The following is a 22622-nucleotide window of genomic DNA, read 5'->3' on the forward strand; positions in this document are numbered from 1 at the left end:
CATCTCCCGAAGTTGCTGCCTTTAGTTTCCCCCACGTGGGCTGGGGGACCTTTGACGTGCGAAGTCAGCATTGCTGTGGCGATTCGGCAACTGGTATGGGTAGGGCGACGGCGAACGGTTGAAACGGGCTGGTTCACGGCTGCCCTCGCAAAAATGTATTGCGTATTTCTGAGAAGATTTTTGGCGATCTGTGGAGTCACAAAAAACACGACTGAAACTCATCAGAAACTCTGAGCTTATGGAGTTGCCCCCATAAAACATGTACAAATTTTATAGTTACTTCTCCATAAAAATTTATTAAGAGCTAACTCTTCAACACCTCTGTAAATATTCTGTACAATTTCTACAGTCACTTCTCTATAGAAGCTCGGTGAACCTAAACAACTCAAGGCCTCTATAAAGACTGCAGAACTTTTGTTGCGACTTCACCATAAAAGCTCTATAAGAGCTAACTCTACAACATTTCTAAAAATATTTTGTAGAATTTCTACACTCACAACTCCATAGAAGTTCTGTGAACTTAAACAACTTAAGGCCTCTATGAAGACTGTAGAATTTTTGTTGTGACTTCACCACAAAAGTTCATTAAGCTTCCACTCACCAAAGCCTCCAAAAAGACTATGGAATTTCTACACTTAGTTCTCCATAGAATCTCGGTGAACTTTAACTCAATTAGAAGACAGGTCCCCAGAAGTTCTTTTGTTTCATTTCATAACTCATCTGTGTACCAGCGGCTGTCCTTTCATCCAGGCGAAACGCTACACCTGCGCGCACACACGTACACGCTATTCACGCGCCGCGCGAGCGTCGGCATTGATCGGCGGCGCCGCGCTATCATACAGTCAACGCCGCCTGTATTAACATTGCCTGGCGCGTCGCGCGCTTTTCAATGGGAAGGGTAGGGCACGGCCTCCGCGATCGGCTGCCGGCGGCGCGCCGTTCCGGCGGACATCTCGCCTTACGTCACTGCTCGCGAGTCGCGAACGCTGCACCCACTTCTACGACGTGTGTCTGTCAGCTTGCCTGTTGGGCTTCAAGGGCCGTTTCGCTTACATCTTAGCCGCGACGGGGCGATAGTTCTGGGACGCACTGGGGATCTTGTTGAACGTGTCGCTCGCTTCATACTTGCTGCATTTACCCAAAAATAACTGATGGAGGTGGAACTGAAATAGTGTAAGAACATACTGATTGTCGGGTGGACATATAGCTAACAGAAAAACGATATTTTCGGATGATGCAGCCATTATTTGACTGATATGTTTCTTTCTGGAGTATTTTCAAAAGAAAAAATTGCGTGCACGTTTTTTGTTCAGGCGCTCACTTCTACGATTACTTTCCAATAATATCACGTGCTTTTAAACTTCAGAAAATTATAGGAAACAAAAGGATAAGCAGCTGGGATCCCGCCACGCTGTCCGGGCGCTTCTACAGTACAGTCCTCAATTTTAGAAGTGCGTACCGATGCGGAGTGCGAACAGCGGGGTCAAAACAATACCTAAATGCGGAGGGGATAGAGATGGGATGCGCCCACTCAGAAAATTTCACGGCCTGTGATCCGAGTGGATAAGCGCGCAAAGCCGGAATCAGCCTGCGGCAGCGCAAGGGATTTTGCTTCGTGACAAAGGAAGTTTTATCAGTGACAGACCAAGACAGACAAGCATGGTGAAAAACAGGAAGGCGTAGAAGTGCCTCCTCGGGAACGCTAAACAAACTTTCCACTATTTTGCATAGTTTCCGAGAAGCGGCGCTGGCTGGCGGACCCGAAAGCACGCTGGAAGGCTACGGAGCGGGGAAGGGTAGGAGAGAGCAACAGGAGAGTGGCTGTTTGGCCATTTTTCGCTCACGCGTTAGGCAATGTTTATACAGGCGGCGTTGATACAGTAGAGGGGAGAAGCCGCAACCACATGCAAACGCATGAAACCGGCGAAGTCACGCGTCAACTGCTACGTCGACGAGCGTTGCTGGACACGTTTCAATGAACTCTCGCTGCCATCATTTTTAAGCTAGTTTTGATCGTTTAAGAGCAGTTATTTTCGATTGTTTAAATGCAGTAATTAGCACCCCAGATTTTCTATACAAATGCACTTGCCTCATACTCTACTCACTGTTAAGAATGCTTGCTTGCCATGTTTGAAATGCTGCAAAATGTATTTCAAGTTACCACCGTCAGATCTGAACAAAACAACACAGCTTCATGAACAAAACGCACTTCGAACTTCATTTGTTACAACTTGTTGTCCTGCCTTGATGTTATGTACGGACTGCTTCATCAATTCAAACCGTTAGCAAAACAAATTTTCAGCACTGCCTTGCCACTGAGGTAAGATTCGAACTTCACTTGTAGAATAAATGCCCAGGTGTCCAGGTACCCTTTGTTTACACCGGTAAAAAGGTGATCTCACTCTCACAAAAAAAAAACAAGTAGTTTGTCTGGAGATTCGAACCATTGACCTTCAAAACAGTCGCCCAATACCGAACCTCTCGGCCACGGAAGAAGGCAGACAATGCAGAACTTGGTATACTAGCTGATGTTGCCATCGAGCATTTTGGGGTATTTGCTTCTTGGGGCGTATTTCACAAATTTGGGCAGTGATAACGCTTGTTTCTTGAGCACCGATCTTGGAGGCGAGGCCAATAATGCTAATACTGCAAGTGATGCAACCAAAGCTCCCTTTTTTTGAGCCAAGAAAAACTATCGCGCATCATCGGTCCCCCTATGCAAGCTACGGTAGGTACGAGTGGAAGGGAATGCGCCGCTAGATTTCTGGCGTTGATAAACTTTGTTAGTTACGCACCAATCTTGCAGACAAGCCCAGCATGCTAACATTAGAAGTGATGTAGCCAGAGCTCCAGTATTTAACTCACAAAAGCTATCGCAAACCCCCGATCTATCCGATGAAAGCCAATATAGCCACTAAGGAATGCGGATTTTCCAACCGAAATAGCTGGTAATTTGCCTCAAAGCACCCGATTACCACTGGTTAAAAAGAAATCGATTGTTGTCTGTGAAAGCAATGACCCTAATCCAGGAAATAGACATAAAATGCGTACGATGCTGCCTGCTTTCGGATGCTTTCTGGCGCAGCGTCTACGCTATCTGGCTAGCATAGACATCGGTGTAGCTCCCGCATCAGCTCACGTCGCCATGCATTTTGCCGACGCCGACGTCGTCAACGCGGGGCGACGTCGGCGCATGGAAGCGCGGAACATACGCTGGACGTGGTTGCGGCCTCACAGAAAACCGTAAAATTACGGCGCCCGCAACCCCACACCAGCTGTATTGTCACCATAGCCCCTGATATGCCGTAATCTAGATTGTCGGTACAATTACTGGTTTCGCTAAACAAACCCATGCTCAAGCTTTTCTTGTATGTAACTGGCAACTAATATCTATATTTGCCAATGACTTGGGCATCTGTTTTGCAAAGCGTTTTCATCAGGGTGGGTGTAATTTCAGGAACTAGTTTTTCGCTCGGACGAACATGAGACATGAGAGTCGCTGCGCGGCGAGTCCGACCATCCGACTGTTGAATTAACTGCATTCCGTATCGATGCGCGTGCTACTGGCCGGTGACGGCACGGTTGTGTTCACGCCTTCACCTTTCGTTGTTTCGTTGATTTGACTACCATGGATTTATCTACCTTACGAAGAAATACTGCCAAGTAGTGAAGGTAAGTTTTTACTAGTGAACCCTGTTTTCTTGTCCTTTGCATTTAACGTAGCAGAGTTGCTCTCGAACTTCGGTCCGCGTAAGCGGTTAGCCCTAACGTTTTCAGTGACTCGCTTTGTGCGTTGCGTAGATTTGTTTATAGACCTTTGTACGTGGCATCTGCATGTTTATACAGAATCAATTCTTGCGCCATTTCTAGCCGTGTGTTTGGTGAAGTGTTTGTGTCCTGTCCTGTTTTGCTCGCCGAATGTTTCGATATCAAACAAATAAGGGTAAACAACGCAAATAAACAACGCCTCAGACGAGCGAATATGTAAGACGAATCACCAGACAAGATATTGTGAGTGCGTCGAAGGCGTTGTTTACAGCATATACCACTGAGACCTCGTGGAAAAGAATATGTTGGACAGACAGGCCAGTGCATGAACGATAGGGCCAGAGAACACGCAGCAATTTTGAAAACGACGGCCACGTCACGAAAAATCTGAGTATGCATTCCCGACAGTGCGGATGCAGCGCAAACCTGTTTGATATTGCTATCACAGGAAAAAACAAAAACAAGCTGTCGAGAGAAATAATGTAAGCCAGTATGATAGACGCAAAAGGCAGCGCTTGCGTGAGCAGCCCGTCAGTTACTGCTTACCGAAAAAGAAAAGCTGCACCTTAGGCAGGCATGTGCCAAGACTTAGTTCATCGGGCATGACAAGGACTCATTCCCACGATAGCGTTTTTCAGCCTTCAAGGGACATGACTGACGCAGCAAGTTTTTTATATTTTCATATGTGACAAGCATTCACATCCCGTATAAATGTTTGACCTTTGTAATAAATGTTCAGTTACTAGTCCATCAGTGCCCCTGTCACTTTTTGTTAACACTGAGTCCTTTGTTTCCATGTTCAGCTGGTTTCTTCTAAACTTAATATGGACCAACTAGCTCAGCAACAAACTCTCCTGAAATAAGGGAAGCTAGAGAGTGCGAATATAAGTGCGTGTATGCATTGTACGCACATCGTGTACTTCTAGCGTGATTATGGGCGTTGATTCTTGTTTTGTTTATGCCGTTTCTTTCGTCTGAATACACGGGTAAAAGATGTGTGCAATAAATTAAATGATAGCCGTGAGTTTACCATTAGAATAAAATAATAAATCGAGCAATTTCTGGGCGTACGGCATAGATTGAAATGTCATCTGTACGCTTTTTTTTTTGTGTTTCGATTGAATATTCAATCTTTCGAAACGTTCAGTTTGGTCATGAAATGTTGGGACGAACAGCGTGTATGGAACCCGAATTTCTTTGTAACATCAGAAGTACACGCATGTCGTAACTCTGGTACAGTAGGATGAGCAGCGGTGGTTGCCCTTCGTACTCTTATTGCAGCATCGCAAACGTAAATTAACCATTGAGAACCTAGTAAAATATTCAAAATTGCAGTTAAATTTCTGTCACTTATGGAATTTTCAGCTTAATGACTTTTCTAGCTTACAGTGTGCAACACACTTTGGTGATAATCGTAACGCATCATTTGGGATTACGCAGGTTTAAGACAAAGCCTGCCTGTGGTGCCTGCCTGTCGTTTGCTAATAACTTACATGTTGCAGGCTGCTGACTGGTGCAGCTTGCATTCGGAATGACTTACTGGTGCGGCATACTTCAAGGACCGAGGCTGTTTCCTCATTGGGCATCACCGACTCTTAGTCAGTCTATGCAAAAGTGGGTGAACACGTTCGTTTTACGGTTTTTACGGATCTCGTCTTGCAGTTATATGCACAACCGAATTTCAGTAGTCTGAACTCGGCATTTTATGACTAGGGATTCTTTAGAAAGTGTTTAAGCCGTCCAATACCAGTGCCGTTTTTGGTGACTGTATTTGTGCCGATTGGATCTATTCCGACTCAACGTAGCACTGCAAATGTTTGATGTAGATTTGCAATCCAAAAAACACAAGATACGAGCTGACTCCCGTTGGTATATTGCACACTAAATGTGTGTGTATAGTGAACTTTTGTGGAGACGAAAATGTGCTGCTAACCTCGAATGATGCCAGCCATTTCGTAGAGGTTTTTTCAGCCATGGCAGCCAATTTTGGAATGAAAGAAAAAAATTGAAGTGCTCAAGGGTGCAGCTATTGGCGCTTGCTGAAAATCCTTGGTGGTTTAAAATAATCAAATTTCACTTCTGCACCCCTCATAGGCCAGGTATAGCTTCAGCGTCTAAAATCCACAATTTGAAATTTATAAGGCAGATCATCGCCTCTCGTCAACCCAAGCAATGTGCGTAATGATAAAAAAACTTAAGTATTGTCACGTAGCCAAAGATGAGGCAGTCGTCTTGAAGGAAAATCACGTTTATTGGAGTGAACTTGTGCTCCCCTAACAACTCAAAAAGTACACAGGCGGCGAACCAGCAGTCAACAAGGTGACGTGCGTCGGCGAGCGTCGGAGAGTCGAATTAAAGTGGCGGCGTCTGCTCTGCAGGCTTTTATCTTTCGGCGCTAGTGTTTCTCGAACCGTCGATTTACATCCAGAACAAAGATCATTCTAGGCTGTTCACGTTAGTTCGGAATGCTCTCCCTATCAGGAGAGATAACACATGCGGCATAGAAAGAAAGAATGGAGCACGCGCTTCCCTTGGCACACAGATAACACAGACCGGTGTAGCCCGGCGGTAAAAGCAAAACATAAATAAACAAACCCAATGCATGGTTCGCGGCAATATGCATGAAAAAACTTCTGACAGATTTAACTAAACAGTAGTGTCCTGCTGAGCACCCGTTCATAAAACTTTTAATGACCTTCCAGGCTAGTTGGTGTCTGCTTTGCCCTAAAATCCTAGCCCCACTGATTTGCTAGTCACGATTGCATGCCCTACAAAGGGGAGGAGAGGAGGAGGGGCAAGTTGGCCAAATTGCAATTTTGCCTGTCGCAAGTTGTTAATGGCTGTTTCCTTGGCTATATCATTAATGCATTGCGTGGCACAGAGAGAAAAAAATAAACCTTGGTTCCATACCTTACACACATTTTTTTCTTCTTTTGGATGAACATGGGAATGTCGGGAAAAGAGTCGTTGCCTGTATGAAATGCCTTGTATTATTGAGCATTTGGCAGCGGTGCGATATTTCGGTGCATATATACATTCTTTGTGCTGATGAACTGCTGAGAATTAGCACTTATTCTTTTCCTGTGTTTTTGCAATCGGGAGCTTACGTCCAATTTTCATGCGGTTTTGTTATGTTTTACAAGTGCCAATTTGCCTAGTAACACATTCTTTAGCTAGAAAACTTTTCAGGCAAGTTACGGCTTTTTGCAAAATTTACTTGAATGCTTTATTTAGGTTGACGGGATTTGACTATTGTATTGTAAATTGTGAACACTTCGTACTAAATCTTTAGTGCCAGTGTACGTTTCGCTGCTCCAATAAGAGCATGAATGGTAGAGAAAAGTTAATATTTCACATACATATTCTTGGCTGATGACTATTCTGTGGGCGTGCTAAGTTTGGTTGGTTGTAATTGTTAGACGACTATTTTCCATAGCTGTGCACGTTGATGGGGACATTAAAAAATTACTGCTAAAATAAAATTAAAATTACTCCTAAAATTACTCCTAAAATATTTGTTGCCTTTTTCGCTGCTATTAAAGCTATAAATATGACAACATGCGTTATTCATACTTGTTGCTTTTCAAACTTGACAGATCTCTTCATACACAATAAGTGTTTGCATAGTTCGAGCTTTGATATATTTGTTTCAATAATTATTTAAAAATGTTTCGACGGAACTCCTTGTTAGGGACTCTCACGTAGTCTGTAGCAATTGTAGTTTATTTGCCATCGCTGCGTTTTGTTCTTTAGACCGCATATAGTTGACTTGAATAAACCAACCAAATGCAGTTGTGCATGTTTATATCTTCAGTACAAAACAGACAGGGCAGAGGGAAAGGAAAACATTAGAGAAGCTCTGAACGTCAACTAAAATAAGCTTGTTGGTGTTGCGGAAAAATGTATACCCAGCAAGCATAGAAAAAACAAGAAATTTAGGCCAATAATACCACAGGCTTTTATCAGGATAAATTTTGTTTTTTTTTTGTGCGTGTACTGGCCGCATATTTTTGTGTAACTTCAATAAGTTTAGCTTAGTTGAAGTTCAGAGTCTGTCCTGCGTTTTCTTGTTCTTTTGTAGTCTATGTTTGCACTGTGGAGATGATCATTTACCAACATTACTACAGTTGTACATTTTGATTTGTTTGCGCTGCTCATGACGAAATAGCTCCCCCATCACTTATTTTTGCTCTGCTTTGGCTCACGTTTTCCCACACAGACCGCGTCCTTTCTGTTTTATTTTTGTTGTATTTGGCACCCTTTACGGCAGCACGAGGCACGGTCTTTTTTTCTGTGCGGCTTTGTCTCCGCTTTTCAACAGTTTTTTAACCTGCATTATTTTTTGGTCGAAACAAACTGAACATATTTAGGGGAGCTCTGTATCTTTTCTTTATGCATTTATGTTTTTCCATATATCTGCACAAGGCCACCTTGCCAGCACACTAAGCAGTGTTGACGTGAACCATGCAACCAGTGTTAGTAGGTTGGAAGAGTTTTGCTTATATATACTTCGTCTTCGGGCTAACTATTATTGAATGTCCACCATGATATTAGTGGTTTTTGGCTCTGGAACGGCGGCTGTGGTACAAAAACAATGAACGAAAATTTGTTCGAAGCCCTACAACAGTACGTGTTGCTAGCAATAGAATACTATGCATTAAAATTAGCTGACATCTTAGCCTAAATTGTCCATCAATTATGAAAACTTGTGCCCTCCACATCATTCAGAACAGTGCTTTTTTAATTATGAAAACTTGTGCCCTCCACATCATTCAGAACAGTGCTTTTTTAATGCGGATAGTATTTTGAATTTTTCTGGTCTATCAAAGCCTGCCGCGGCGGCTCCGTGGCTAAGCTGTTGCGCTGCTGAGCACGAGGTCGCGTGTTCAATTCCAGGCCGCGGTGACCGCTTCTCTGATGGAGGCGAAGAGCAAAGACGCGCGTGTGTTCGAGATTTCGGCGCACGTTAAAGATCCTCATGTGGTCAAAATTAACCTGGATCCCCCCACTAGCGCGCGCCTCGTCGCCTGCGTTGCGTCGGCGCGTGAAACCATACAATGAACCAATCTGGCCTATCAAAGGAATAAGCGGTGGATCCCCACGTCTCAGCAATGAATGAATTCGAAAGATGAAAAAAAAAACTTCGAGGCATTGAAAAGCCATTGCAAAATAGCCGATGGTAATTGACAGAAAGCAGAAATCGAAGCTGCAGGATAGCTGGTTACAACAAAATAATGATCAGTACTTTTTAGAGTTAGTGAGCCTCCCTCTTGCATCAGTTGTCCTCAGAACATCTATATTGCCTAAAACATTGTTAGGCTTCTCATGTGTACCAGCTACTTACAACTGCACAAAACGTGACAACGGACATAGGCAGAGAATGGGAATGACAACCGCATAGGTGTCCTGTGTATACAGGCACACAAGCCATTTGGGTGTCCGAACATTCCTCATAAGTGTGCCCAAGTCATTGGTGCTTTTATTGAATAGATTGTTTTGGCTAGTAAACTGGAATTCCGGGGATTCAGATGAAACTTTTTTAGCTTCAAGTCAATATTGCTGGGGCTCAGCGTCTAGTTACATGAGGTGGCTTTTTATAGTGAGAGATCATGTATATGAGAGCAAAATCTTTCTTAATTACTACCACTGCTGGTACGGTTATGTAAAAATAGTTTACCACACATGCAGTCTTAAGAAATTCAAGCAATGACACAAGTACTCAAATGAAAATTAGTGTATTCTTGCTAAAAATTTATCATCCGATTAGCATTTAAGGAAATAAAAACTGGGCTAAATATCGCCTTTGAAAGAGTCAAACGAAAAACAGAACATAACCAAAAAAAGGATATTTAAAAAATGTTCGGTTTGATATGTTGTATTCTGATATCACCATGCTTTTCAATGCAGAGCATTTCTTTAACTCATGATGTCACCCGTTCTAGTTGTCCATCGTAGTCCGCACCCCTCCCCCCTAAACTATATATAAAAAAATAATACTTACCGGCGCCTGGATTTGATCCCACGACCCTGCGGGCGGAACTCAAGGTACATGGTGCTCTACCCACTGCGCCACAAAGCCGACACAGAATGGAGGGCTACGAACGCGCCTTATATCCTTGACTCATTCAAACTACGTCAAGAAGCTGCTGATACAACGCATTCACTACCTGTGGGCGGAACGCGAGGTACATGGTGCTCTTCCCACTGCGCCACAATAATCAACCCACCTGCTAATAAATGATGTCACGTGACCACGTAAATACGTCTCCTCATTTAATTACAATACAATAAACAACAGCAACAAGTGCAACAACATTAACGTAACGCAAACTACTTAACGTCGTGCGCCCCCGGAAATGCTCTGCATTTGATCGTGCCCATCGCGAGGCAGATGTTTAGTTTCCTGCCGCAGCAAGAACCAGGCGGCCTCCTGCGCAGACATTTTTTTCTTTCTTTCCAGCCTGCACATGTGCCACGTTTGCTGTTCCAGAGCAGCAAATAGACGCGGCCCTCTGGTCCCTAGTGTCACGGAAAATCAAGGCTCAGTCAGTCGCATAGTGCTGTCTCACAATTAAATCGGCCGTGAGTCGGTGAGTTTTGTCTCTGCTTATATAATTCAGCAGCTTTGACTGGCAGGCCTTTCAGCTAGCTGTCGTTGTATGACTAAATTTATGTGTGCTATTACTGCGGCTGATTTACTTCGTGTGACACTGCAAAAATGTCCCTATTTTGCCCAGTAGCACTTACTTGCAGCAAAGCGTAAAATGATGTGTAATTATGTATCAGTTTGCAATGACCTACAATATTCACATATTTCAAGAAACGCATTACAAAAATGGCAAGAACACGCCAGGAAGTACGCAGAAATAAATGAAGAGGCTCCGTAAAGAATACGTCATGAAGTACATAAGATGTCATCATGAAAGCCATAGAAGTTCATCAAGAAGAACACATAAATCTAGACAAAAAGGCTGCAAAAGTGCATCAGAAGTTTTAACGAAAATCACTCATCAAACTTTCTACAGAAACTCCGTGAGAAGGGCATCAAGAAGTACACATCAATCTACTTAAAAGGTCTGCAAAAATACACCAGAAGTTCTACGGAAAATCCCTCATCAAACTCTCTACAGAAACTCCGTGGCCAAACACTTGTTGAAACACGTCGAGAGCTGGTCAAAAAAATTCTTCAAAAGCTCTACGAAATCTCTATACAGGTGGAAGACAAAACGCTGAGAAATACATAAAAACACAACAGGACTTTTTGTGAGGATGGTGTTTGTCAAGTACTCTTCGATCTCAGATTGGCGCTGGCCGGGTCGGGGGCGTGGGGCGTCGATGGAGAACGCTCGCAGACCGAGCCTTTTGTAGGGGCAGCGATGGTAGATGTGGTCGGCCTCTCCGCAGTGGTAGGACAGATAACGATTATCGGGAGTTCCTCATACGTCCGTGTTCCTCGGCGTCTGGTTTCGGACTACAGGGGGTCGATCGGGCGACAGTGGGCGGCGGTACGGCGGGGCCTCTTGATGACGTGTTGGAACAGGGCGGGGTCGACGAACAGCCGCGGAGTACGTCATAGCTTGAGGCTCGCGTGGTACTTCGGTACTTCGGACGGCGCAGAAGTTCTCAACGCTTGTTCAACTTCTTCCCTAATCACGTCGGTAAGGGAATCAACTTGGGGCTGCGGCGGCGTGGGGAGAAGTTTCCGCAGCTCCCCTCTTACTACTATGTGGATAGTCTCGCGTAGGCTATCAGCCGGAATCCGCATGTTGTCGACGTAGTTCTCATTGGCCGCACCAACAAAGTTGCGGTCACACTGCTTAGCACGCATTTCGAGGGCTTTCTCAATTGTGATGGCTTTGGTTACGAATTCGGTGACGGTTTTGGGCGGATTGCGGACAAGTACAACAAATAGTTCCTCCTTCGTACCGCGCATTAGGAAGCGTAACTTCTTTGCTTCTGTAATTTCGGGGTCCGCGCGGCGAAACAGTTGCATCATCTCCTCAACGAAAATGATGACCCCTTCGTTGGTGTGTTGAGTGCGCGTTTTCAAAAAAGGTGTGCTCGCTCCTTCCTCACGATGGTGGCGAATGTTTTCAGGAACTCGCTCTTAAAGAGGGTCCAGTCATTCAGGGAGCTTCCTTTGTTTTCCAACCAAGTTCGAGCTGCATCCTCCAAATAGAGGAAAACATGGTGGAAAGTCTCCGTAATCCCACCTGCTCCACTTTCTCCAACCGGTCCTCAGGGTCCTCCCCGGGGTTCAGCGGAACGTTGGTGGTTCCCGGGGCTGTTGCAGGACGGGTGGAGGAGAGGTTTGTTGCACCACGCTGTCGGTTGCAGCGGTCTTTATCTTGGTTATTTCTGGTAGGAGACCAAACTCGGCCGGTAAGCTTTGCAGTCAGCGGCTGGCTCGGCTCGGGCTGGCTTGTCGGTTTCCAGACGGAGCAGGTAGCATAAAGGGTGCGTACCCAGCACCTCCACCAGACGTCACGAAGCCAAAGATGACGCAGTCGTCTTGAAGAAAAAACATGTTTATTGGAGCGAACTTGTGCTCCACTAACAACTCAAAGAGTACACAGGTAGCGAAGCAGCAGTCAACAAAATGACGTGCGTAGGCGGGCGTCGGAGAGTCGAATGAATGCCGTGGCGTCTGCTCTGCAGGCTTTTGTCTTTCGGCGCGAGTGTTTCTCGAACCGTCAATTTACATCCAAAACATTGTAGATCAAAGAAGATTATTCCAGGCCACTTGACGTTATGGCGAAACGCTCTCCTTATCCGAATGAGATAACCCGGGTGGCATAAAAATAAAGAACGGAACATGTGCTTCGCTTGGGACACAGATAATACATCCGGGTGCAGCCGGGCAGTAGAAACAAACCATAAATAAACAAACCTAATGCAAGGTTCGTGGCAATATCATTCAATAGCACTATGTATGCCTCGTAGACGCCGCGACCACGTAACGCGTCTATTACTGCTGAAGTGAGCACTGAGTAAATGCCTTTTCATAATGTATGAATGTCATATACAGCGGTGCATTACACTTTGAGCACATTTCGGTTACCTGGTTGATAGCGCGAATATGATCGAAAGTTGAGAAACGCTTCCTGAAACCAGCCTGTTCTCGTGGCTGTTGAAAGTCCAAAGTGGCACAGCTGCGGTTAAGAATTACCTTAGTAAACAATTTGGAGGCAACGGAGAGGAGGCTAATGGCCCTGTAATTTTTAAGCTCTTTGACATCACCGTTTTCATGTAGGAGAACTAATTTCGCAATTTTCCACTCCTTTGGCACCCTTAGGGCGCTGAAGCACAGCGAGAATAGTGCTGCAAGCTTCGTTAGGACAACGCGGCCTCCGTGGCACAAACATCGAACGTGATGCCATCATCTCCTGCAGCTTTGCCTTTCATCATTGCTTAGAACGCCATCGCTATCTCATGTGTTGAAACCGGCGGAACGGGTTCCACACCATTTGCGGGGAAACGTGTGTCTGAGGCAGGGGTAGAAGCGAATAGGTTTCTGTAGCATTCGTCGGCTATTTTAAGTATATCATCGATGTTGTTTGTTTTGTGACTACAGGGGTCCAGGAGTGCATACAGTGTATTTTTGCCAATAGGGACCGGAACCTGGAGTTTGCCACGCGACACTAGCGCCATTTTTTTCCCGTAGTGGCGGAAAACGGAAGTTATGGACTAAAAAAAAAAAAAAGAACGTGTCGCAGCTGTGAGCGCGATGCCCACAGCTGCGGCACGTTATTTTTTTTTTTAAGCGTGAGCGCTTTTTTTGCTTGCCGCGAGTGTTTCCCGATGCAGTAGGGCTCGAACGTTAATTACCTCATTTAGGTTAATTAGTTAATTATTGATTAGTCAGATTGGGTTAAAAGTCAAAGTGATGTCAATAGGGGTTGTGAGGTATCAAATTAAAGGTCTCGATTAGTGGAATCACGTGGTAATAGTCATGAGGTAATCACGTGAGTCATAGATTGGGTTTAAAGTAAAAGTGATGCGAATAGGGCTTGTGAGGTATCAAATTAAAGGTCTCGATTAGGGGAATCACGAGGGAGAAATTAAAAACTGCTTACTGGTTATGGTCACGAGATAGTCACGTGAGTCACGAATTGGGTTAAAAGTCAAAGTGGTGCCACTAGGGCGTGTGGGGTATCAAATTAAAGGTCTTAATGAGTGGAATCGCGTGGGATAAGTTAAAAATTGCTTCCTTGTCATAGTCATGAGACAGTCATGTGAGTCATGGATTGGGTTAAAAGTCAAAGTGATGCCACCAGGGCTTGTGAGGTATCAAATTAAAGGCCTCGATTAGGGGAATCGCGTGGGACAAGTTATAAATTGCTTCCTGGTCATAGTCATGAGACAGTCATGTGAGTCATGGATTGGGTTAAAAGTCAATGTGAGGCCACTAGGGCTTGTGAGGTATCAGTATAAAGGTCTCGATGAGGGGAATCGCGCGGGACAAATTAAAAATTGCTTCCTGGTCATAGTCATGAGACAGTCATGTGAGTCATGGATTGGGTTAAAAGTCAAAGTGGTGCCACTAGGGCTTGTGAGGTATCAAATTAAAGGTCTCGATGAGTGGAATCACGTGGGACAAGTTAAAAATTGCTTCCTGGTCATAGTCATGAGACAGTCATGTGAGTCATGGATTAGGTTAAAAGTCAAAGTGAGGCCACTAGGGCTTGTGAGGTATCAAATTAAAGGTCTTAATGCGTGGAATCGCGTGGGACAAGTTAAAAATTGCTTCCTGGTCATAGTCATGAGATAGTCATGTGAGTCATACATTGGGTTAAAAGTCAAAGTGGTGCCACTAGGGCTTGTGAGGTATCAAATTAAAGGTCTCGATGAGTGAAATCATGGGGCACAAAGTAAAATTCGCTTCCTGGTCATAGTCATGAGACAGTCATGTGAGTCATGGATTGGGTTAAAAGTCAAAGTGGTGCCACTAGGGCTTGTGAGGTATCAAATTAAAGGTCTCGATGAGTGGAATCGAATGGGACAAGTTAAAAATTGCTTCCTGGTTATAGTCATGAGACAGTCATGTGAGTCATGGATTAGGTTAAAAGTCAATGTGAGGCCACTAGGGCTTGTGAGGTATCAGAATAAAGGTCTCGATGAGGGGAATCGCGCGGGACAAATTAAAAATTGCTTCCTGGTCATAGTCATGAGACAGTCATGTGAGTCATGGATTAGGTTAAAAGTCAATGTGAGGCCACTAGGGGTTGTGAGGTATCAAATTAAAGGTCTTAATGAGTGGAATCACGTGGGACAAGTTAAAAATTGCTTCCTGGTCATAGTCATGAGACAGTCATATGAGTCATAGATTGGGTTAAAAGTCAAAATGGTGCAAGTAGGGCTTGTGAGGTATCAAATTAAAGGTCTCGATGAGTGGAATCGCGTAGAACAAGTTAAAAATTGCTTCCTGGTCATAGTCATGAGACAGTCATGTGAGTCATGGATTAGTTTAGAAGGCAATGTGAGGTCACTAGGGCTTGTGAGGTATCAAATTAAAGGTCTTAATGAGTGGAATCACGTGGGACAAGTTAAAATGGCTTCCTGGTCATAGTCATGAGACAGTCATATGAGTCATAGATTGGGTTAAAAGTCAAAGTGGTGCCACTAGGGCTTGTGAGGTATCAAATTAAAGGTATCGATGAGTGGAATCGCGTGGGACAAGTTAAAAATTGCTTCCTGGTCATAGTCATGAGACAGTCATGTGAGTCATGGATTGGGTTAAAAGTCAAAGTGATGCCACCAGGGGTTGTGAGGTATCAAATTAAAGGTCTTAATGAGTGGAATCACATGGGACAAGTTAAAAATTGCTTTCTGGTCATAGTCATGAGACAGTCATATGAGTCATAGATTGGGTTAAAAGTCGAAATGGTGCCACTAGGGCTTGTGAGGTATCAAATTAAAGGCCTCGATGGGTGGAATCATGGGGCACAAAGTAAAATTCGCTTCCTGGTCATAGTCATGAGACAGTCGTGTGAGTCATGGATTAGGTTAAAGGCAATGTGAGGTCACTAGGGCTTGTGAGGTATCAAATTAAAGGTCTTAATGAGTGGAATCACGTGGGACAAGTTAAAAATTGCTTCCTGGTCATAGTCATGAGGCAGTCATATGAGTCATAGATTGGGTTAAAAGTCAAAGTGGTGCCACTAGGGCTTGTGGGGTATCGAATTAAAGGTCTCGATTACGGGAATCATGGGGCACAAAGTAAAATTCGCTTCCTGGTCATAGTCACGAGACAGTCATGTGAGTCATTGATTGGGTTAACAGTCAATGTGAGGCCACTAGGGCTTGTGAGGTATCAAATTAAAGGTCTTAATGAGTGGAATCACGTAAGTTACAAATTGCTTCCTGGTCATGGTCATGAGACAGTCATGTGAGTCATAGATTGGGTTAAAAGTCAAAGTGGTGCCACTAGGGCTTGTGGGGTATCAAATTAAAGGTCTCGATGAGTGGAATCGCGTGGGACAAGTTAAAAATTGCTTCCTAGTTATTCTCATGAGATAGTCACGTGAGTCATAGGTTGGGTTAAACGTGAGTGTGACACTAAAGCGACAATAGCATATCTGCACTAGATCCCGGCATCCCAAAGTCCAAAGTCGGCCATGAGTCGTTCGGGGAAAATTCGTTTTTTAAGCTCGCCGCGAGCAGACTTGTTCTGTTTGTGCTTCCTTCAAGCTCCCCTATTCTAAGGGAAGATTTTGTGCGTCTTCAATATTACTGGGGACTTTCTGACCCGTTTCGGAATGAGAACAGAATGATCTCTGCATGCTGAGTGGTCGACGCACCTCCGGTGCTTCCGAATAGGACGTTTTCTACCGGGGCCCGATCGCGAAAGGAAGCCACATCTCTTACCGCACATTGGGCAGGGGTCGTTTGCTTTCGCGAAAAAAAAGGCTGTTTCGGTGTATTTTCACAAGCAATAAACACCTTTTCCTGATTTAGCGTCAAGAAAACTATAAAGGAATGCTACCAACAAATGTTTTGAAAAGCTCTTCAGCAGCCCTTTAAAAGAATGTCGAGCTTTTAATATGTTTGGAATCGTGTTTTTTTCTATTTCCGATATTTTTCTAAAAAAACATGAAAAGAAAATTTTTTTCACGCCCTTCACTATTTGATGGAAATTACAACTCTACTGTGGTGGCATCTCCTTGCAATTCAAAATGAAGCTTTTGTCTTATATATAAAAAATAAATATATTCATTTGTTTTGTTTGTTTATTGCTACTTTGTTACTTGTGGCTGATATGCCATGTGAAGCAACGTACGTAGCACCAACACAATAATGTACCAGGATGGTAAACATATCTATGGTGCTTTACGTTTTTATGGTAGTTAACAAATATACACATGACGAACCAGCGCGCTTCGGAAGCCTTTTACATCCCCTGGCAGTCTTACAGCAGTAACTGAAAATAGCACCCGCTGCAGTGGCTCAGTTATGCTGCTGAGCCCAAGGACGCGGGTTTGATCCCGTTCGCGATCTCTGCTTTTCTTATGGAGGAAATAAAAGGCGATCGTATGTCGAGATTTCGTCGCGCGTTAAAGGTGCGCAGGTGCTCAAAAGTAATCCAGAGCCCTCGTGGCCCAGGTGCACAGCCGCGGCGCGTAAACTCTCATAACTTGAATTTAAAAAGGCCCTATATCTCCGTCCTTTGCTGCAAATGCCATCGAAAGACAGTAGTCGCCTGCCATCCGAGCCTGTAAAACCCCCTTGTGTCCCCCCCACCCTGGTCTCTTCCGCTCCCCCTCCACCACCATAGATGAAGTTGAAGTTTGCTCAATTTGATCCGACTCTCCTGCGTTCGCTGCATCTGTTCAGAGCTCTTTTTTATATGGCTCTTTGGCGCGAATTAACAGCCCCCCAAAAAAGCAACACACAGCGCCTCAAGAAAGCAAGCAGTGCTTGCTCCAAAGTAGTGGATAGGGAGCGTCGTGCTGCTAGGGGGAAAAGAAACTCGAGCCACCGTCGGGAAAAGAGTTGTCAATCATGAAGCTGAGGAATTTGAAAGGCCGGTGAAGTAAAAATATAATATTTTCCAGCAGTCCCATGACGGCACCTGATTGCAGCGCCAGACTTTCCTGTAGTGAAATTTGTTATAAACTACTTCATGCTCTAGAGAGTATGTTGCAAGCCACCGACAGAACGAGTAACGCCAGTCACGTGATGCGCCGTCCAGAATGACTGTCCCCAAGAATACTCGTGGCGACGTCACCCACTTCTTAGGGAATGCGCGGCGCAACAGCGCCATGATGCGCCCTGCAAGACGTTTCGAAGGGTTACTCTTTTAATGTGACAGCACTATACTGTCTTTTCTGCTCCTTAAAAGTGTAATGAATAAATCGACATGCATGTATTCCAATATACAGATACCTGTTTGTGTCGTCTCGGTACAACTATTCACAACTATCTGAACACTGGCACCACGATTTGTAAACTATTCCACCATAAAAATAAGGAAAGTTTAGGAGAGGCTGTGACCACCTCTTTCGTGCAACCGGTAACGCCATCTTAGGAGTGTTCACTTGTTCTTGTATTTTGAGCCCATTCTCCCTTTGGTTCTCCTTAAGTCGCTTCTCGCTTCGTCTTCTCCAACTGTGCCTCTGAACGTGTGGAAGCAATTTTGTAGCTTCGGCAGCAGCGAAAATTGATCACTTGGATTGTTTCAGCTTGTCCCGCAAAACGACATATTGCCGCACTAGCGACGCCGCAGCTGCGAATTCGTTTGTCAATTCGCACCATATAGAGCGGGCTTATGGCACCCTACTTGCATTTACGCTTAGGGCAATAGATCCATTTTTGCCACAAGTGTGGTTCCAGAACATGAATACTCATCCGCCCACTTTCATTCCAATACCGTATCAATTCGAGGCGCAGACAAAGAAGTGGCTATGATTATCATTGTAACGATCGTCCTTCTGCAGCTCCGCTAGACATCTTGTACCTCATCACATAGCTTAGCTTTGAGGCTCACTTCATTCGACATTTACAGTATATATGCCCAAATCCGAGTAACGGTTTTTGCAGTGGCTCAGAAAAATCAGCCCGCATTTAGAAAGATCCCCGTACAAATATTTTCCGGGGTGGGCTGACAGCAACACATGTGAAGTTCCCACTGCGTTCCCTCCTCACCCTTGTGTTACTTCACCATCGCGCCCCGCTTGGGCCAACTACATTATGCAACCGGCCAGCGGGGACGGTGTGCAAGCCGTGTATTGGCACAGAGTGTTCTGCGAAGGCCGCATTACCATGGTTACACAAGCGGCTGCCATAGAAATGCTGCACCTTATCAATATTATTTTATTTTATGAGCAATAATATGGATTACGATCGAAACTGTGTAGCATATGTTATACAACTCCCAGACGGCAGATCAAATTATCTTTCGAGAGAATGACATTTGCTTTATGTCAATGTTTCAGCGCTACACGACAACACCGAAGGACGTTTGAGATGAATGATATTTAGCGGCGAACCGTGGTTCGGGAGCTCATTCAGCGGCGAATAGAGTGGCCTCGACAGCAGTGCCGCATCAACAGTGAAGAAAGTTCACTAATACACCAAAAAATACGGTTTCTAAAAAGTGTCAGCAAACATATTTCCCCTTCATATTGTGTTTGAAATAAAGAAAGGCAAACAAGTACTATGTAAAGATAAAATCGCGCCCACAATGTGCGCTGTACCCTAATACGGATTCTTCGCGGACTTGTGTCGGCTTGTAATATCAACTGATGTCACCTAAACTGGTGATCTTTCTAACTTTATTTAAAGATATTCCTTCGTTATCTTTTCAAAAAATAGATTGTATGAAAACATTCTAGATTGAGACCTTTCATTTGATCTCCCCCAAGCCCCAGTAGTGTCACACTCACGTTTAACCCAACCTATGACTCACGTGACTATCTCATGAGTATAACTAGGAAGCAATTTTTAACTTGTCCCACGCGATTCCACTCATCGAGACCTTTAATTTGATACCCCACAAGCCCTAGTGGCACCACTTTGACTTTTAACCCAATCTATGACTCACATGACTGTCTCATGACCATGACCAGGAAGCAATTTTTAACTTGTCCCACGTGATTCCACTCATTAAGACCTTTAATTTGATACCTCACAAGCCCTAGTGGCCTCACATTGACTGTTAACCCAATCAATGACTCACATGACTGTCTCGTGACTATGACCAGGAAGCGAATTTTACTTTGTGCCCCATGATTCCCGTAATCGAGACCTTTAATTCGATACCCCACAAGCCCTAGTGGCACCACTTTGACTTTTAACCCAATCTATGACTCGTATGACTGCCTCATGACTATGACCAGGAAGCAATTTTTAACTTGTCCCACGTGATTCCCCTCAGTAAGACCTTTAATTTGATACCTCACAAGCCCTAGTGACCTCACATTGCCTTTAACCTAATCCATGACTCACACGACTGTCTCATGACTATGACCAGGAAGCGAATTTTACTTTGTGCCCCATGATTCCACCCATCGAGGCCTTTAATTTGATACCTCACAAGCCCTAGTGGCACCATTTCGACTTTTAACCCAATCTATGACTCATATGACTGCCTCATGACTAGGACCAGGAAGCAATTTTTAACTTGTCCCACGTGATTCCACTCATTAAGACCTTTAATTTGATACCTCACAAGCCCTAGTGACCTCACATTGCCTTTAACCTAATCCATGACTCACACGACTGTCTCATGACTATGACCAGGAAGCGAATTTTACTTTGTGCCCCATGATTCCACCCATCGAGGCCTTTAATTTGATACCTCACAAGCCCTAGTGGCACCATTTCGACTTTTAACCCAATCTATGACTCATATGACTGTCTCATGACTATGACCAGGAAGCAATTTTTAACTTGTCCCATGTGATTCCACTCATTAAGACCTTTAATTTGATACCTCACAACCCCTAGTGGCCTCACATTGACTTTTAACCTAATCCATGACTCACATGACTGTCTCATGACTATGACCAGGAAGCAATTTTTAACTTGTCCCACGCGATTCCACTCATCGATACCTTTAATTTGATACCTCACAAGCCCTAGTGGCACCACTTTGACTTTTAACCCAATCTATGACTCATATGACTGTCTCATGACTATGACCAGGAAGCAATTTTAACTTGTCCCACGTGATTCCACTCATTAAGACCTTTAATTTGATACCTCACAAGCCCTAGTGACCTCACATTGCCTTCTAACCTAATCCATGACTCACATGACTGTCTCATGACTATGACCAGGAAGCAATTTTTAACTTGTCCTACGCGATTCCACTCATCGAGACCTTTAATTTGATACCTCACAAGCCCTACTTGCACCATTTTGACTTTTAACCCAATCTATGACTCATATGACTGTCTCATGACTATGACCAGGAAGCAATTTTTAACTTGTCCCACGTGATTCCACTCATTAAGACCTTTAATTTGATACCTCACAACCCCTAGTGGCCTCACATTGACTTTTAACCTAATCCATGACTCACATGACTGTCTCATGACTATGACCAGGAAGCAATTTTTAATTTGTCCCGCGCGATTCCCCTCATCGAGACCTTTATTCTGATACCTCACAAGCCCTAGTGGCCTCACATTGACTTTTAACCTAATCCATGACTCACATGACTGTCTCATGACTATAACCAGGAAGCAATTTTTAACTTGTCCCATTCGATTCCACTCATCGAGACCTTTAATTTGATACCTCACAAGCCCTAGTGGCACCACTTTGACTTTTAACCCAATCCATGACTCACATGACTGTCTCATGACTATGACCAGGAAGCGAATTTTACTTTGTGCCCCATGATTTCACTCATCGAGACCTTTAATTTGATACCTCACAAGCCCTAGTGGCACCACTTTGACTTTTAACCCAATCTATGACTCATATGACTGCCTCATGACTATGACCAGGAAGCAATTTTTAACTTGTCCCACGTGATTCCACTCATTAAGACCTTCAATTTGATACCTCACATGCCCTAATAACATCAATTTGACTTTACCCAGTCAATGATCAGTAATTAATTAATTAACCTAAATTTTACGTAATTAAAATGAACGCTCGTCGCCCGGATCTAGTTTCTGGCAAAAAATGTGCGTGTCACGTGACCAACATCATCACGGTAACGCGCGGTTGGACTTTTAACTGCACGTAAACACGCGTGCTCCACATTCACACGCCAGGAAATACCCAGTTCAGTTTTGCGATTTTCTTCCGCTGGTGGCGCTGTTGAACGGCGCCAGCAGCGCCACCTGTCCCACGTTCGGGCCCCTATAGTGAGCTTCCTTCTAGTTGCTTTCAAACTCCGTCCGTGTTGCAACGTTGCTTCAAGTTTTGCAATATTAAAAGCACGGATGTCGGCAGTCTTGCTTTTTTTGATCAATTTGGAGAGCTCTGCCATTTCTCTTGCGTCTGGCGGAGTGCGGACTGACATTTTCCGGCGCTGATCAATAAGGTCCTTAGTGTTCTGTATGCGGGCTGTTTTCCTCCCATGGCTGGTGCTGACTCCATGACCACATGTGTGGAATGATAATTGAGAGAGTCAACATTATTTGTGTCATTAGACAACACACAGAATTCGTTTTCAAGTAACAATCGAAATTCGTCCGCTTTCCGTCCCACGGAGGCAGGTCAGGCGTCTTCCGTTTAGCATCTTCAATCTTTCCCTTCTTAAATCTAAACTTATACCACTTCTGACAATTCTGTGATCACTTGTTTTAATCCGCCCCATCACCTATCCATCGCGAATCATGCGAGGAGTGCCACTTAGAATGAAGTCAATTTCGTTTTAGTTTCGCTATTGTGACCTT

At 44.3% G+C, this 22622-nt stretch overlaps 1 protein-coding gene across 2 annotated transcripts in view; it reads left to right on the forward strand.

The window, feature by feature from the left end:
- The first annotated feature begins 3563 nt into the window (after window positions 1-3563).
- LOC144151571 (juvenile hormone acid O-methyltransferase-like) overlaps window positions 3564-22622 on the forward strand; it is a 133970-nt gene continuing 114911 nt past the window's right edge. The window contains exons 1-2 of one of the 2 annotated variants that reach the window (XM_077682673.1): window positions 3564-3672; window positions 5271-5382. In XM_077682673.1, coding sequence (XP_077538799.1) covers window positions 5300-5382 — 83 coding nt within the window. In that variant the 5' untranslated portion in view covers window positions 3564-3672; window positions 5271-5299. Of the gene's footprint in view, window positions 3673-5270; window positions 5383-10278; window positions 10359-22622 lie in introns of those variants that run through there. The other variant, XR_013318903.1, reaches the window with a different exon arrangement.

Source organism: Haemaphysalis longicornis, unplaced genomic scaffold, assembly GCF_048455015.1.
Source record: "Haemaphysalis longicornis isolate Haplotype H1 unplaced genomic scaffold, Haemaphysalis longicornis Haplotype H1 scaffold_9, whole genome shotgun sequence".
Taxonomy (NCBI): Eukaryota; Metazoa; Arthropoda; class Arachnida; order Ixodida; family Ixodidae; genus Haemaphysalis; species Haemaphysalis longicornis.